Source organism: Tachypleus tridentatus, chromosome 4 (genome assembly GCF_004210375.1).
Source record: "Tachypleus tridentatus isolate NWPU-2018 chromosome 4, ASM421037v1, whole genome shotgun sequence".
NCBI lineage: Eukaryota > Metazoa > Arthropoda > Merostomata > Xiphosura > Limulidae > Tachypleus > Tachypleus tridentatus.
The window spans coordinates 61,541,662-61,560,535 of NC_134828.1; the positions used below are offsets into that span (position 1 = coordinate 61,541,662).

Genomic DNA, 18,874 nt, shown 5'->3' on the forward strand with positions numbered 1-18,874 from the left:
ACTAGACAGTGATATACTGCTGTGCGCGTGGAGAAATCTACATAAATGAAAAGGCAAATTTAAGAGTATTTTTATGCTTATTGTACCAAGTATTAGTTGTGATGAAAATAATTATTTTTTTTTCATATCAACCAAAATCTGATGGAGTGATACCAAGTGCAATTTTGTAAAGTTCGAGTCTTTACCGAAGTCACTGAAATGATAATCTTATACTCACTTACTATGCAATAGAGCAGCAGTCTATTATTTATTTTATGAATGAGATAATATCTTGATATGGTAAATGGCTCATTATGTTCTGTATATATGGTTATTTACCACCTGGACATAGAGGTATTGCTTCAACTCTAATCTCTAAAATTTGGACACTTACAGCACTGACATTATAAGAAATACCTAAATTTCCATTTCTACGTTTTTTTGTGTTACCTGATCGAAATTGTAGTTTTTAATGTTTCATTAACACAAAGTTCTTATGGTTTTAAAGCATTAAAATCAGTTAAATAACTGACAGACATTGTGGTTTCTAATGTTTCGTCAGTACAAGACTAATGGTTTAAAGTATTAAAAAGCAGTAGAATAACTGGCGGACATTGTGGTTTCTAATTTTTCACCGTGCCCGAGAAATGACGAAAAATGCAGGGAAAAAATATTTTTTCTTGGTAAAGAAAAAGTCAGGCGTTATCAGAAAAAATATGACATGTTACAGTTCGGTAAGGAAAAATCAGTGCTATTAACGAAATTTGGTTTGAGTAATTTTGTTCCTGCTATTAGAATTTTTAGGTAACAAATACTCTACATAAAATATTTATAATATGTAAAATTTGTACATTTATACCAGGAAATCTTCTTAAGATATGTAAACTACTACTACTGTTAGAACTGAAGACTGTAAGAAAATAAATGACAGGAAAGACGACGGTTACAAAAGATGGCAAGAAACGTTAGTAAATACTTTTTGTCATAATTTTATCAGAGAAAATACTTTAGTTGCAGAAACTTATATGAAGAATAATCAGTAACCTTTATTCTTTCTCATGGCTGAGAAACCTGCACGTGCAATACTTGATCATTATTTAACAGATGACTTGCTGGTGTTAGATCTTTGGTAATATATTTTAAATGTGTAAGCAGCTGGATCAATAAATGAAAGAGCTAGTACTAAACAAAATATTTTATAGTTTAACAGACAGAGAAGTCTCTTGTGCGTTGGGTATGCTGCACTTAATATAATATGGTGAAAAAGTACTTCCCATGTCTGCTATGTACCACCCTGATTATAGAGGAAACGGAAGTTTTTTTTTGTTTTTTTTTTTAAATCTCTGAAGGCTAGTACGGCTAACCGCAACATAAACAGAAGGACTTTTAATGTTTAGTCCGTAAACTGTAATGACAGTAAAATAAATATAAAAGTTCTGTACGCGTGATTTATACCCAGATAGCGTAAGCTCATAAAACGTTCTTCCGGTGTCAGCTGTGGACAACATAAACAGGACCACTTTTGCATGAGGCTTACACCGAAAGTAATAAATACTAAACAAATGTCTCTAATGCCTTAAGTATAGTGAAATAACTAAACATAAACAAATATTCAAAAATTGATGTTTGTTTCTTTCTAATTAAACACAAAGCTTAATAGTAGGTTATCTGCGTCCTGCCCTCTACGGATACTGAAACCTGGTTTCTTCCTTGAAAGTCCGAAGACAAACCGCTACGAGGCAATTGATGTCTGATAAATGTTATCGTTTGAGACAACAATATTTATGAAGTTGGGTTAGATTATTACTTAGCTATTCTAACACATAGCACAATGTAAAGTGTTTAATTTTCTCTCTATTGCAGAGAATCGGAATTCATTTAAAAATGTGAGTATCAATATCAATTATAATTAATCAATTTTAGTAGCGAATATTACTGTATGAGAAATACACTTATGAGAACTGTAACACCTAACAGAAACTGAGACTAATCACAACTGTTTTAACATGAAAGTGAAAATGATGATATATACTCAACTTCATTGAAGACATTGAATTATGTGCTGAAGAAAGTTAGACATAATTAAATGAAAGACTACAAGCGCCAGAAATTGTATTTATTTATTTCCCAGCCTTTTAATTATGCAACTTCGTTTGGAGCAACTTAATCTAAGACTGTTAGAATCACTAGGAGAAATTACGTGAAGAAAACGCTGAACAAAGAAATAAATTAATTTGCGTAAATTATTTGAAATTTCCAGACCTTTTGTATTCTGACTTCATCTGTTACTTTCTTCATTTCTAACAGTTATTATTAGTAAAATGTTAATGATAAAATGAATACAGACGGCGAAGGTGTGCATAATGCGTACGCTAGTTCTTGAATGTACAAGCCCAACAATAGCACAGTATACCACTAATATAGATCTTCAGTTAAATAATAAAAGTGTGCTAATAAAACTGTACTGGATTGGATCACTTGATTATTAATTAATAAATATGCGGTGGTTATATTCTTATTTATAGTTTCAGAAATGCAGCCTCTACCTACCTGTTAGTGATGGCGTTACCAGGAAATCAACAATAGTTAGCAATCCAATTCCAATTACGAAAATTGACGTCATAGCTGCTTTATTAAGGAGAAGCGGGTTGGCATTTTCTTTTAAAATCGCTGAATAATGTATTTGATGGTTTCAAATGTCGTAGTCATCGAGAGTGTACTTTACAATCACTCTTCGTCGTTTCTTTCAGGAGATTCTCTGCAAAGGAGAAATGAAAGTTGAACTTTGACAAAACTCTACAGAGTTAGTTACATTTCTTCCCGGCTCAAACCTACAAACTAAGCCTTACCGCGTTTAGAAAGTGAATGCTATATATCTGTATATAAGAATACTCCAAACAACATTTTACTGTCAAAGCATACAGCTGTAAAAGATATTCAGTGTAAATGATTGAAACATGACTAATATATCATACAATTATATTCCTTTAAAATTCTATTATGAACGCAATAAAAACTTGAAGTATATCTTGTGTAATGAAAGTGATAGTAACAAAGTTTTAATTAGTTATTATTTAGTTTTTGCTTTTGAATGAAAAGCTACACAATGAACTATCTGCGTTGCACCCAACTGTATGTATCAAATCATGAATTTAATTGTTTTCAAATTGGCCACATTACCGGTGAACAACCCGAAAGCAAATAGTTATTAATAAATAATTATTAAAAATGTGTAAAATCAATCTAAAAATCTATAAAATCAATGTGCTATTCTTGATAATCATTTGAATTATACACTCACTTTAATAGCATTTGTAGTACCATAGTGTTTATTTCAATTTTACAAACTATATAATGGTTAAGAATAGTTCGGGGGTTAAGCGTTCCCAGTTTGTTATGTGCAATAGATGCAATGAATGGGTTTCATTTGGAGGAACTATGGACTATCATATACTTTTAAGAAAGCTAGTGGTTATGATATTCATTTTATATTTTGAGTTAACAGATTAAAGACTAGCTTAGCTAAAGTTGGGGAAATAGATAAAGAGAAGTACAAACAGACTGTGGGAACTACAACAGGCCTTCAAAAGAAGCTTAAGCATTTATATGCAAGGGATGCATCAGCTAAGCCTAACAATGATAGTCAGGAAGTTAGAAAGGGAAGAGTTAAAAATAGTAAACTTAATCTTAAAGACCCTATTCTATTGAGCAACGGATTTCAGTCCTTGCATATGTAGAAAAGAAACTATTCGAGAGAGGGAAAGCAAAAGAAATAAAGAAGGATATAGATTATGAAATTAAAGAGGTTATAGTTGTAGGTGATTCCTTGACACAGCATGTGGATAGAATAGTCTGTGGGGTAAATAGGGAGTAAAAAATTAGATTAAGCTAGCTGAGGTGCAGGTGGAAGACAACAGACAGAGCAATATATATAATGAAGGGAACTGGCAACTGATATAGTCTTTGCTGTGCACGTATTGGTCTAACAGTATAAGGAAGTGTAAGACAGAGGAGCTAGTTAATAAGTACAAGGAACTGATAAAACACTTAAAAATAAATAATATAAATTAATTACGTCAGAGATAATGGCCAAGAAGTAATTGTTGAGATGAAATTTTTAATAGGTCACTAGGGCTAAATGCTAGGCTGAAATTAGTACCTAAAGATGAGCAGGTTGACTGGTTGGGCTCGTAAGATCAGTTCAGTGGGAGGAGGAAACTTTTTGATTTACATTTAAATAAGAAGAATAAAGGCATGTTTGTCAGGATTGTCAACTTAGTTGTAAAGGAAATTTTAAATTGGACTAGGTAGTGGTGAAGGCAAAATTGAGATGTAGAAGAAAGGTCAGCATAAAAATAAGTAAGAATGTATTTATAAGAATAGATTTACTTGTTACTATTGTAATTCTAGAAGTATATGGAATACAACAGATTACTAGAGCAGTGGCAGGAACAGAAGATTTTGATAAAATGGGAATAACTGAAACATGGTTAAATGTAGATTATTTTGAGGACAGAAATTTCTCTGAGATAAATAGTTGTAGGTTATTTAATACGGACAGAGTAGTAATGAAATGGAGAGGAGTGGTTCTAAACGTAAAATGTGAGTTACATCTTCTTGGAAAATAGAATATTACGGATAACAGCAAGGAGTCTATTTTGGTTTCTGTTTGTGATATCAAGGAGAAAGCTTTTAGTAGGAATTTATTACAGATCACTGGATTAAAGTGGTGAAATTAGTGAGAAACTTTACAGTGAAATAAAGATTTTAGCTGTTAATGAACTCATAATTATGGATGATTTTATTTTCAGACACATTGATTGGCAAATGCTAGAGACAAACCATCAGGGAAATAGATTTTGGAAAATGTTCAAAATGGATTTCTTCACCAATTGATTAAGGAACTTACTAGAAATAATATTATTTTAGATTTATTACTGACTTCTAATATAGAAATGGGTGACAGAGTAGAAATTGGCGAACTGTCATTGCTGTATTGGGTTTGATGTTTTGCTAAATTTAAAAATCAGGTACAAACATATTCTGATTCCAAATTAAAAAAAAAAGTTTTAAAGGGATGCAACAAAAATTATTTCTTGTAAATTGGGCAGCTGAGCTACTTAGAGATACTGAACAAATGTGGAAAATCTGTAAAGAAAAAATTTCAATATTCAAAAGAAATATATCCCTTACGGAAAGGAAAAGGTGGACGCAAGTAAAAAATCGGCTTCAGTCACAAAAGGTATAAGAGATAAAATTAAAGAAAAGCATCACAAAGTGAAGAAATTTGAAATAACTCACATTGTAGAAGATTTAGTTGGTCAAAGAGAAATTAGGACATCTAATGGCTGAAAACATAAAATTAACAGTAAGGATTTTTAAATATATTAGGGGTAAACAAAATGTTAGAATGGAGAGAGGACTCATGAGGGATGACAAAGGAAGGCTTGTTTCTGATAATTATGAAATAGATAGGTTATTAAGTTCTGTTTTTTTTTTTTAGCTTTTACTAATGAAGACTTAAGCAGTATTACTCATCTTGAATAGCTGATAGATGAGAAGAAAGTTAGTAGCCGTGAAGAGAATGCTGCCGCTTTGTAAAAGGATTTAGATCACTTAGTGATTGAGCAGATGGGTTTTAATTACAAGAAATGCAAAATAGTGCATATGGGTTATCATAATTTTAAGTATAAGAATAATATGAGTGGGAATAACCTTAAGAGTGTAATAAAAGAAAAAAACAGTTTTTCCTTGAAAAAAGAAGAGTTAGAGGAGACCTGATTGAAGTGTTTAAGATTATAAAAGGAATTGGATATCTTGATGCATCAATATTTTTCACATTTAACAGTGAGAATTATAGAACTATGAGACATAAATATGGATTTAGGCAAGGTATAATCCTTCTTAAGCCAAGCCAAGTTTATTTTCTAAATAGGGTGATGATCTATGGAATGGGTTGCCTTCGAGATTTATGGAGACAGTAAATTTGAGTTGGTTTAAAAGAAAGCTATATATATAAATAAATTTTAAGCGCAGACTTTAAATGTTTTTATTTAATAGTTTTTAGTTTGGCTTAGAGGACGGGACAGCTGAACATTATGCTGTATTATAGCGGACCAATGGTAAGGTTACGAGCTTACAACACTGACATTAAAGTTTCAATTCTCCGCTAAGAACTGAGTGATAGTGTAATTTTGTGCAAAACAAACAACTAAACAATTACATATAAAATAATAAAACTACCTTGAAAGTGAGTAAACACTGAAATTAGCAACAAACGTAGTATAACCGTGTTTTTAAAAGAAAGTACCATCATGTATATCGCTAAACTAGCTAGTGTTGTGATGCATAAAAATGATTAATTAATTTTATGAATTATATAAATCCCCAGTGATTCTGCTGAAAGTCTGAAGCTATATAATGCTTTAAACCAAGTTTCGATACCTTATTTATTGATTAACCTTTTCTCTATATTTGAGAACATAACATTACTCAGAGCATATAGTGAAGTCAGATTAGAGTGTGTGTTTTCTCATAGAAAAGCCACATCGGTCTACCTGCTGAATCTAGCGAGGGGAATAGAACCGTTGATTTTAGCAGTGTAAATCTGTATACTTACCGCTGTACCAGCGGGTGACTAGGTCAGCTTCATACTTAATTATTGTAATCACAACAAAATATAAATTGAATCATGTTCAAATATCTTCCTTAGCGCTAGGTCCCCTATTGTTAGCAAAGAATTAGTTTGTTTTCGCGTTTTAGCTCAAAGTCATGTTGGGCTATTTGCTCTGTGCAGCGTGAGGAATCAAATCCCAGGGCTTACCGTAAACTTACAGCTGACCCACAGGGTGAAAAGATGAACTAGATAATAATACTGCTATAAACTGTTGTTCCTCAGTGCAAATGGCAGAGACAACTGTTTGGAGAATTCGCTGATGTTTTATTCAGAAATATCCGATTAGAGATTCAAGGCGGATCTGATGCTGAGATATTCACCGAGGTATGGGCCAGACCAAAAGATGGATCGAGCTCTTTAACAGGTTTTATTTCTTAAAAGATGGATGGAGAACATTTCTCTTTTATTCAGATAGTGAACGATATGGAGGTTAATCAATCTTGCAATATCATATGAAACGTAACCTGACAGTCATGAGAGATTGTTCTGATAAAACATAACACAGATTGGGTAAACCTGTTTTCTATGTCACTCTTCAGATGTTGTTTATTTGAAAATCCGTCAAAATAAATTAGAGCTTATATTTTGATGAAAATTTTGATACATAAATTGAGTTACTGTACTTGTCTCACGAACAGTACTACGCATGAACAGCAAAAGGGCTACAATTGTCCAGAAAAGATAATCTACTCACGTATATAAAAAAAAAATCATATAAAGTTACACTAAGAACAGTAACTTTTAGCAATGTGAAAAACGTGTATACATAGTAGTAATAATTCAGGCTACAACCGGTAAAAATAGTAAGTTTATTTCAGGTCACAAAACGTGTTTCTCGGGGCGAGTCAAACATCTGTTTGGTCGCATGATGTGCAACGTTTAACCCATTTAACGGTTTTACATTTTTTTCTGTGTTGTTTTGTGAAAAATGGGAATATAATAAAAAGGAAACCGTATTATGTATTGACTTCTTAGTGTTTCAATATAAAACCGTATCTTTCACAAACGTATTATAAAGTGTTGTCAATGCACAGAACTATGGTATTTACAAAGAAATGTAAAAGTTTGTCGTTTCGTTGTCTAATTTATGTCTTTGTGCTTTAACATGGTCTTGTTCAGATATTCTTACACAGAAAACCAAACTCGTTTAACGAAGTGACAGCTATTTGTTTCATATTATAATAGTAAGTATTACATAGGCCCACTATAAGATATCGTTTATATTATAGGCACATGTTGTATTACGCCTAATAACACATGTTCGAGTTTGTTTCTACAGTTGAGTGAGTTGAGCTTATTATTGCAATATTGTAATTTGCAATACAAGTTATACAGCAACATATGGTTTGAACAAAGAATGCAACTTTCAGATTGATGTATAATTTATTCTTAGAGTATTTTTTCTACATTGTGTACAGTTGTTTTATTACAGAACTCCACATTTTCAATGCTTTCTGAACGAAACGTTTAACTGGAGTTATGACTCAAGCGAAACCAAACAAAACTAGACAATTATAAATATTATTAAAACTTCCCACAAAGTTGCAAACAGGCAGTAGTAGGAACTGAAAGCTTCAGATACAAACGTGCAGAGGTTTTTCATAATTATGCATGTATTGTCATTCAAGAACCTCGATTCAGATCTGACAAAACAAAAAACAAGGTATTCCACAAACAGATGTTACAAAACTGCGCAAACTCGTTTCGGAAGTAGAAACTGATGTAATCTCTCGTAACTTTTACTGGTACTGTGTCAGTATAAAACGTTAAGATTATCTTGGAAATTTGACTTTGTGTCGTCCTGCTTCAACATTTATATAATATAAGTCATCATTTTTCAACAAGTTGAATGTAACATTTTGTGGAATATTTTTATTACGCCAAGAACGTGTTTCAACTCTAATTAAAAAAGCAACAAAGATGAATACGCCTCCAAGATTAAAACTTTTTCTTCAAGAATTCACATTTCAAAATATTAGTAAAATGGAATCTGCATTACTACACTAGCATATCCACTAGACAAAGTTCAAAAATACAAGAGTAGCTCGAGGTTATCTAACTCACACGACAACGTAAAGTTAAAATAAGGGTAGAAATTTAATTGTTTATCCAAAGTGTTTTTCACCGGAAGTTGCCGTGACCCGACTGACATCAAGATTAGCTATGCTTACTAACTGACAGCTACAACAGATGTGACCAACTAAAAGTCTTTCAGTGTTTCGCCCTATATGTTTCACTGTTATAATATACAAAAGCTGAATGTCCAATATCGCAACCATTGAAGTAAAAATCAGGTGAAAGCTCAGCTGACACAGTTCACTTGGATCTCAGTGGGCCTGGCATGGCCTAGCGCGTTAAGTCGTGCGCTTCGTAATCTGAGGGTCACGGGTTCGCGCCCGAGTCGCGCCAAACATGCTCGCCCTCCCAGCCGTGGGAGCGTTATAATGTGACGGTCAATCCCACTATTCATTGGTAAAAGAGTGGCCCAAGAGTTGGCGGTGGGTGGTGATGACTAGCTGCCTTCCCTCTAGTCTTACACTGCTAAATTAGGGACGGCTAGCACAGATAGCTCTCGAGTAGCTTTGTGCGAAATTCTAAAAAACAAACAAACAAACATGGATCTTAGTGATATTATTCGTGTTTTTTACACTAATTCGTTTGGCAGCCCTGTTTTCAGAAATGTCGTTGATAAACTGACGATAGATTGTCTTATTTAGATATCGCTTATGTATTCATTATTCTCTACAGCTTGTTTGTTAACAAGGTACTAAATTTGAAACGATGCTTTCCATCACATAACGTACTAATATTTAAAGTTTTAAATCAGCTTCAAAGTGGTTCAGATACTGAGAAAAACACAATTTTAATAAGTGCATTAGACTTAGTGGGACTGTATTACACAAGGTGTAAGTTAACTTAATGTTAATCCAGAATGCACAAAGTACATCCTGTAATCAACTTTATAATCCAACTACATACGCCTTTTCGTATTTAGGAAACAAAATGTTCGCTATTACACTTTAAATTCTACTTTGTTTTTCGTAATTTTATAAACTTATTAAATGTGTTCCATTTTACTGAGTGTTGGGTAATGGAAGTTAGAATTTAAATGGAGGTTTTTAATCTCAGAAACTGTAACCTAAGAACCAAGAACCCCAGAAGCTAGGATCCTAGAAACTGCAATCTCAGAAACTGTAAAATGTGCAAGATAACGTCTACGTTTTCAAATGTCTAATTATTTTGAACACTTTTCATGGAAGTGGTGTATTTTTAAACAGCTCATTGGGAACAAAATCACACGTTTTAAAAGTCTTCTTATTTTAAAGTTTTGAGACAGCATGAGTGAGCAGTAAAATAAACTTTGTTACAAATACACGACGTTAAATGTGAGACAAACACGAATTTTTCTCTGTGAGTTGGTGATGACAGATATCAATAGAGACCATAAAACCTAATTTCATTTAGAAATTAGAATGTAGCACGAAATACCACAGCTTCAAGCAAGTTAATCGATATAGCTTCTATGAAAATCGTTATTCTTAAATGTGTTTTGAAAAATAACTATTTCTAACAATACGAGACATGAACTGACAATTTTTAGGCCTACTTTACATGACATAATGAATGCGACGTCTGACGAGATAATGAATACATCTTCAGGCGAAATAATGAATAAAGCTTCAAAATAGACAATTAATATACAGCTTCAAACAAGGCATTTAATACATAACTTCATAACGACAATGATTACATATTCATAAAAGATAACAAATACAGTTTCAGACGAGACATTGAACACATGGCTTGAACGAAACAATTGCTTCAGATGAGATAATGAATATAGTTTCATGCAATACTACTAATCCTGTTTCAGGAAAAATACAATGAAAACAGCTTATGACAAAAAATATTAACATAACTTTAAATATATGTTATCCGTTGATTGTTTGTGACATTTGTTATAACATCGCACGTAGCAGTTTACTTGTTTGCTTTGAAAAAAGGGTTTATTTGTTTCTTCTAGAGCAAAAACAATATTTATCTGTTCTGTTCTTTGTGAGATATAGAACCCCGGATTTTAGGTGCGTAAATCCGTCACTGTTCCACTGGGAAACAATTAGAAAAGCAGAAAGTTCGTTTTCGACTCCCTAAGTTATAATGTGAGTTGAAGTGCCAGTAATATAGCAGTCTCTCGTTTTCATATGTCTATATCATCCGCTAAAGCTAGGAATCATGGGCTTACGTATCACACACAATATTTATCTGCTTTAACAGAATATATATATACATACCACTGTTTTCTCCATGTTTCACTATAATTATGAAAACATTAAGGAATATCAGGTTAATCTTTACTGTAATACTTATGATTCTCATTTCCAGTTACAATAATACTGTTTTTTTTCTGTAAGCAGTGTGTTGCGTTATCAATGTGTTACGTTATTACTTAATGATACATTCGTAACAATAGTTGTCTTTAGGTCAGGGAGACATGTTTGGTGCGTTAATTCTAAACAAAGATATTCCATAGTCTCTTCTTTTTTTATTTTGAATAAAGATTTGAGCTCCTTATGAAAAAGAGAATCTGAATTGCTCCCCAGTATGGCTGAATTCGAAGCAGTTTCTAGGCTGTGAGGGAGTAAGACAAGTACCCCATCCAAATTCTTAAACAAAAGACACGTGGTAGAATACAAAAACCGGTTTTATGGCTCTATAAAGCCGTTTTATCTATGTTTTTCATGAGCTGTGTCGGTAGAGATAGCGAAGGAAGGCTCAACGAAGCTTAACTGCCGCTGCAAGACGGCTAAGGGCAATACCTGCCTGAACATAAACACTTAAACTATTTTGTGCAAATAGAACACAGTCTGGCGAACCCCATAAACTCCGCATCTTCGTGATCGAACACTACTGGAAAGTGAGTTCTGTTGGCAGTAAAGCACGTTATTCTTTGCTCAACAGATCCAGTCTCTTGCTGAAGCACATTTTTCGGTTCTAACTTGAATACCGGAAACCGTGATGCCCTCTGTAGTCCAATCGATGTTAAAGCAAGTTTTAGTTACGGCATTTTATGCACATGTATTACTATGTTAATGCTTTTTTTTAAAGCTATATATAATCTTATGTTAGGCGCGGCATGGCCAGGTGGGTTAAGGCGTGCGACTCGTAATCTGAGGGTCGCGGATTTACATCCCCGTCGCACCAAACATGCTCGCCTTTTCAGCCGTGGGGGCGTTATAATGTGACGGTCAATCCACTATTCGTTGGTAAAAGAGTAACCCAAGACTTGGCGGTGGGTGGTGATGACTAGCTGCCTTCCCTCTAGTCTTACACTGCTAAATTAGGGACGGCTAGCGCAGATAGCTTTCGAGTAGCTTTGCGCGATATTTAAAAAAACAAATATAACAAACATAAACTGATGTCAGTGTTGAATGACAAGACAAAATAAATACACTTTAAATTTACTAATATTTTGGTTTTCGAACTACAACGAGTACAGAACTTACAAAACTAGCAATATTAAGGACTTACAAAACCTACTCTAGTGTTATAATATGTATAAGGAAAAAAATGAGTTCTAATTATGACGCAACAGTAACTCCAAGGAAAGCGTTGATTTCAACTGACAATGTTCAAATTCTCTAGTGAAGCCAAAGTAACAGTGTTTGCCAGTTAAAAAAAAAATAAAATGTAGCTAGGTGAATGAATTTCAAACTATTGCGAGGTCGTAAGTGTATAAATTAATTAACTAGTTCAGTTGTACTAGTTGCGAAGTCTGGATTTATAAACGTAATACATTTAAATATTCGAAATGCTAGGTTTGCGTATGTTGCGTAAACTGATAAATGGGAAAATATTATGTTTTAAAATGAACCTTAAATTTCCATTGTCAGTACCTCATTAAGGTCACTGTTTATAACGGTAATATAGTTGATACACATATCCCACTTTCGCTAATCTCACTGGATTTATAATGAGTGGCATTTGATCATATTTACAAGCGCATAGAATCTTATATGTAATAGTATTACACAGTTTAGTATGCTCGTCATTAAAGCAACTTGTGACGATGTCATCTTTAAACTAACTCAAGCTCTGTGTTGTGACGATAAGCTACTTATTTTATGATGTCAGTGAATTATGTACAGTAACGATGTCAGCTAATATCATATAGTTATAATATTCTCATTTTCTCTAATGAGGACAGACGATCCATCTTAGTAAGATGAATTTGACGTTAGAGTTCTTTATATGTTCCGTAAGAGCTATATAACCCACATCATTAGCTTCTACATGTCACCAGAAAGATGGAGTGAGAGGACACAAACCTATTCTACTGCAGAATGATTAGATAGAAGCGGATATCTTTGAGCGTTGTCACACCACTTCACTAAGAAATGTAATCCCGCAGTGTCTGCAAAAACATTCGCAACACGAAAATGATCGCATAAAAACTTGGAATGGGTAAATGAAGTGCATTTGTATAGAAGCGGCAGCCAAGCGACGAAATAAAAGCCTAAAATATTTTGTCTATGAATTCAAATTTGTAAACACGTATTTCTAGAGAACTTGTACTTCATGATGAATAAAACAAAAGAATTTATCTGTACATCATTTAGTATTTGTTTGAATCATATTTTGTTATAGCACATAAATTATTGTGTTTATATTATTGCTGTTTCACAGGAACTTTAACTTTTCAAACATGTTCTTACAGGAACCTATGGATTTAACTATGAACCGCCGTTGTAAGTTTTCTTTTGCAAATATAAAAATCTGGTTATGCCGAAATATTAAGGTACTAAGAAATGAAATGTTAAAACATTTTTACTAGGCTTGACACCGGATGTAAAAATAAACCGTGTATATATATTTTGAAGGATGAGTTATTTGCAGCTACTATTCACAGTAAGCTAAATGATAAGAAAGGGACTTAAATGGAAATGTTTTTCCTAACGGAAATAAATCCAGCAAACAGAATCCCTGGAAGGTTAGTATGGTTACGGAGTGGGGTTACGTTACGTCTGGTACATTTTATATTTTTTATGACAGCCAGTGCAGTAATTACGTGGTAAAGGTAGTGGAGTAGGACTGAAGATCTGAGGTTATAAATGAACTAATCACCCCTACAAGGGCATCACCTTCAAGTTGAAGGCTTGTTAGGAGTTTCCTGTATATAAACATTTAATTTGAAATAAAAAACGACTTTGCTGGTATGGTCTGAGAACCGTCTTCTCACCAAGGTTTATAAGATTGTAACCCTGACCGTTTACCAGCATTATTCGATTTGAAGCTGGGAATAATTTAATATCATAAAACTGTAAAAAATAAATAAATATCACAAATAAGAGGTAGCAGAATGCAATCTTCCGTTTTCTAGAAGCTTAACTTTACGAATGTAGAATCCCTTTACATCGATACGTTTTATGGTGTAATGATTATTGCTCGAGATAAGTAACAAACTTAAATATACCACCAAATATCAGGATTGTTTAGAGAAAAATATTCAGTTTACTTATCTATTATTTAAAATATAAAAACTGAATACCGACAGGGTGATAGTCAATGGTTCGGTAAGAACCATTCACGCTACTTGTGCTAACAGTAATTAAATTATGAAAATATAATCTACCCTAGTAAGCGAACGGATCTTCACTACGTTCTAGAAACACACGTGTTCCTTTCTAAGATATTGATGCAGAAAGGTAGAACGCTTCACATTTTAATATAGAATAAAAAATAAACTTTGAAATAGTAACCTTTAATCACAGTACTCTCATATTACTGCCATCTACGTTACTATCGATATACTGATATTACCAATAACCATGGCGAGATACGCATTTTACCAACGTTCACTGTCACGCACTTCAATGTATACAAGGTATCATCATGATGATACACGTACTATATACTAACAATATTCACGTACCATATACTATCGATATCTATTATGACATTTTAAGCGTATTATAACCATACCCACGGTAATGCACGTAAGTTACATTGTAGGTAATCACACTGACGTATGTGTGATACTTTAATATTTTTTGACGACATGTTTTTTGCCTCAATTTGAAGCTGAGACCCGTCACACATGAATGCTAGATTTAATGAGCTAAGGGAATATCTAATACGTCATTTTTTAACAACTCAGACACTACACATACACAGTTTACTGATGATAATCAAGGTAATGTATGCACTGGATGCTAAAGATATGGTGGTGATGTATGCACTGTATGCTAAATCTATGGTGGTGATGTATGCACTGTATGCTAACGATGTTCACCACAGTAATGTATAAACTAGTGGTATTAATAACCACCATGATGTACTTCCAGTACATTACCGATAATTACAGTGATGTATATGCTATACACGGCTGATAACCACCATGATGTACTTCCAGTACATTACCGATAGCTACAGTGATGTATATGCTGTACACGAATGATAACCACCATGATGCACTTACTGTATTCCATGCCATTTTTAAGTTCGGTGTTTGTTGATTTCTGTATTAATGATTTGCTACTACATATATTTCATTAGAAAGTAGCAGTTGACAATAATTATTTTTATTTTACGCATTTGAAACGTTTCTTTATATTACATTTAACAATTTACTTCCATTATTTTCGCTGTTTAGTCGTAATTCTATAACTCTTGCTATTTTTCGGTTAATAAATGTTGACTATTTTACGAGTTAGATAATGTAATGAATAAGTTAAATCTCATATAGTCTGGTACTATCGAACGCCAGTTTCAAGCGACACAAGCGGATGGATATGGTAATCCATTCTCGGTGGACAGGATGCCAGTCTGACGCAGGTTAACATCCAGCTAACAGCTCGGTAGACTGGGTTTACACGCGGGCTATCTGCGCTAGCCTTTCCTAATTTAGCAGTGTAAGACTAGAAGGAAGGTAGCTAGTCATCACCACCCACCGACAACTCTTGGGCTACTCTTTTACCAGCAAATAGTGGGATTGACCGTACCATTATAACGCCCCCACGGCTCAAAGGACGAGCATCTTTGGGGCGACGGGAATTCAAACCCGCGACCCTCACGTCACGAGTCAAGCGCCTTAACCCAAACGTTAAGATTGTGACTTCGTATTTCATTAAAGTACGTTTTAAAGCTGCACGTCGGGAAGCAGGTGATAATGATACTAATATTTCTTTTTTTATTTTAGCAATTTTTCATTTGTGTCCCTTGAAGAAATTTGTAATATATGTATAAAGTTGAAGTTTTGATTTTTTTAAAGTATCATTTCAAATTAAAATGTTAAAAGGAAACGGCATTTTTTGTTACATTAAGGTTTAAGTTGTTCCACATGAATACTTCCATATATAGTCATGAATTATGATTATAAAGTAATTTTTCTTAACTCACACAGATGAAACTACAAATGTTTCCACTGCTTTAATCACAATTTATGGATAACCAAATGTAATTAAGATTAATTGTAACGGAAGTTAGAATGCTGTTAATTTATATCAATATCAATTCGTGCATATCATTAAAGCGCGGGAATATCTGTTAGCGGAACATGATATTAAACTAATTTTCTTCATAACACCTACACTTGTTATCAATTTACTTTTGTCCAAAGGAATTAAATTATTAGGTCGCTTGGACCAATAAAGATTGCCTTAATGAATTAATTGATGTTTCACGTGGAGTCAAGTATCAGAATACATATGATATTAACGATCGTTATTTCGAGGCATGGTATGTTTAGAATGGTGCAGCCTAGAATTTCATTATAACTCGCTTAAACTGGATGGAAAATATTTGGTATATATTATTAAGCTCACAAAAATGTTTTTCTGCAAAGACAGCAGAACATAAAACCAAAGTTTTTCTTTGAATTTTTAGTTCATGTTTCAATGAGTTTGTTATAGATATTTAGCTATAGCATTATAAAAATAACTACGGTGTAAGTTTGAAAATAATTATATGATTTTATGTAAGTTTTTACGAAAAGTAAGCTCAATAAAGGTTTATATCCACAGAAAATATTTTTCTATTCTTTATTATCGTTTAACAATTTACTTTTCTTAGAAACTAATACAAGATCATATATATCGTAATTCTTTTTAATTTGCAAGATTCCAAATAAAGTAGGAATTATTCAGTGTTTACTCACTATTTCTGGAGACACAAAGCATACTTCTAATTAAATACCTTGCATTGTTAATTCATGATATTAGAAAAACACGCAGGTTCAAGAAGTCTTGATACAAGTGAATAAAAAATCTACAACCCGAGCATTTTCGAAAGGTGCACCTTTCTTCTTCAGGAGCAAATTGAGAATTACGTATTATTAATTACATTCTTTATATACAATTTTTATGTGATTTGTAGACTCACTTCAAACTGTTCTTAGCCTGCTAACATCAGTAACCGTATTCTATGCTACAAATGTCGTTATATAGGGGCTGTTTTCTAAGCCCCCTAGCCCCCCGCTAATACAGCGGTATGTCTCCGGATTTACAACGCTAAAATCAGGGGTGTGATTCCCCTCGGTGGGCTGAGCAGATAGCCCTTTGTAGCTTTGCTATAAGAAAACACAAACACACACTAAGCCTCATAATGGCACAGCGGAATGTCTGCGGACTCACACAGCTTGAGACCGCGTTTCGATACCAATGGTGGGAAGAGATAGCCCATTGTAGAGGTTTGTGCTTAATTCTAAACATATATTATATATTTCAGTATTTTAAATAATATATACCTCAACTACTAAGAGTCCACTTGTCTGCATTCTCCTCTTTTATAACTGATTCCTTTTATCTTTTTCGCACCAAAAATCTATATTAGAAAGAAATAGAGCGTCAGAATTCATCTTTGTGTAGTATGGAGTTGCATTTCCTTTTTCTCTATAAAGTATAATGGTCGTTTAAAAAATTGCACACACAATTTACTATTGCACTTAAGTACTAACCTCAGGCATTTACTTATTTTAAATTTACTTTTCCGTCATGAAACATGTTTTCGTAAGAAACTCACTAAATTCGTTATATAAAATAGTAATATTATACATTAGTGAATTAGAGTGAAATCAACTAGTAAAAGTTTCATAATCTTTTATATATTTTTTGTGCTGCCATGGTACAAATTTATTTGAATTATTAGCTTTCGAAAAAAATGTAATGGAAATCAGTCTTTAAGTCTTAAATAGAATTTTAAATAACCAGTTACCTTTGAACTAAATACGATAACTTCAATATAATATATAAAGTTTCCGTATTCCCAGTAGGTTAGCGGTAAAGTATACAAAGATACGTTGCTATAATCTGGTGATGATTCTCTGAGGTAGACAGAACGTAGATAACCGACTGTTTAAGTTTGCACAAAAACAAATAAACTATATGAAGAGATGAGTCTGCCTGATATATTTCCACAATGACGCTGATTGATATTTTGTAAGTAGGTAAACGCTGAAAATACTACTATACTGGTACTTAAAAGGAAACCAGTTATATCTAGAGAAGTAATCTGTACTGAATTTAGATTGTTTAAAATTTCATTGTGATGGTAGATATGCGTAGCAATGTATAATTCGTGAAGTCTATCATGTTACTGATTTAACATGATGAAATGTTACAACTCGGTCATTTTTGTAAACCGCGTGTTTTAATTGTTTCCAGATGTTTTGCTCGACTTGGATGGTAGTTGTTGTTTTTTTTATTTCCAAAGAACCAATGGTATGAATAAAATTTAGAAAGCAAGAGATGTTGGAACTAAATGAACTGATTTTTACGGAAACAAAACATAAATGAGTTTTTCATAAGAAATTCAACGTGATATGTTTCATTGTGTAATATCTTGAGCTTGTTTTCTAACAGAACATTTTAGGCCACTCTAACTGACTCCCCAGTGGCACAGCGGTATGTTTGCGGACTTATATCGACATCCACGATGGGTAGAGCACAGATATCCTACTGTGTTGCTTTGTGCTTAACTTCAAACAAACACTGTTAGTATTCCAAGTTGATGGTTTTAAAATTGTTACCCAACTTTTCAGAATATAAAATTCTGCTAAACCCACATTTGTAGTGAAAAAATGTACATTCTATGCAAAAATTTATGAAACTCTTACACGAATCTCAAACAGAAAGTTTATCTTCTCATCTTCTTACTAATGTCAACTTAAATCAGTTTCTAATGATATCTGAAAAACAAAATATACATTTTGGTTGCATAACAGAA

General features: G+C 33.1%; 1 protein-coding gene across 2 annotated transcripts in view; it reads right to left on the reverse strand.

Moving 5' to 3' along the window:
- LOC143249249 (chondroitin sulfate proteoglycan 4-like) overlaps positions 1-18,874 on the reverse strand; it is a 92,806-nt gene that overhangs the window by 43,574 nt on the left and 30,358 nt on the right. Inside the window, exons 2-3 of one of the 2 annotated variants that reach the window (XM_076498762.1) lie at positions 17,397-17,473; positions 2,530-2,737 (exon numbers count right to left, since the gene is read on the reverse strand). In XM_076498762.1, coding sequence (XP_076354877.1) covers positions 2,530-2,602 — 73 coding nt within the window. In that variant the 5' untranslated portion in view covers positions 2,603-2,737; positions 17,397-17,473. The remainder of the gene's footprint in view (positions 1-2,529; positions 2,738-17,396; positions 17,474-18,874) is intronic. The other variant, XM_076498763.1, reaches the window with a different exon arrangement.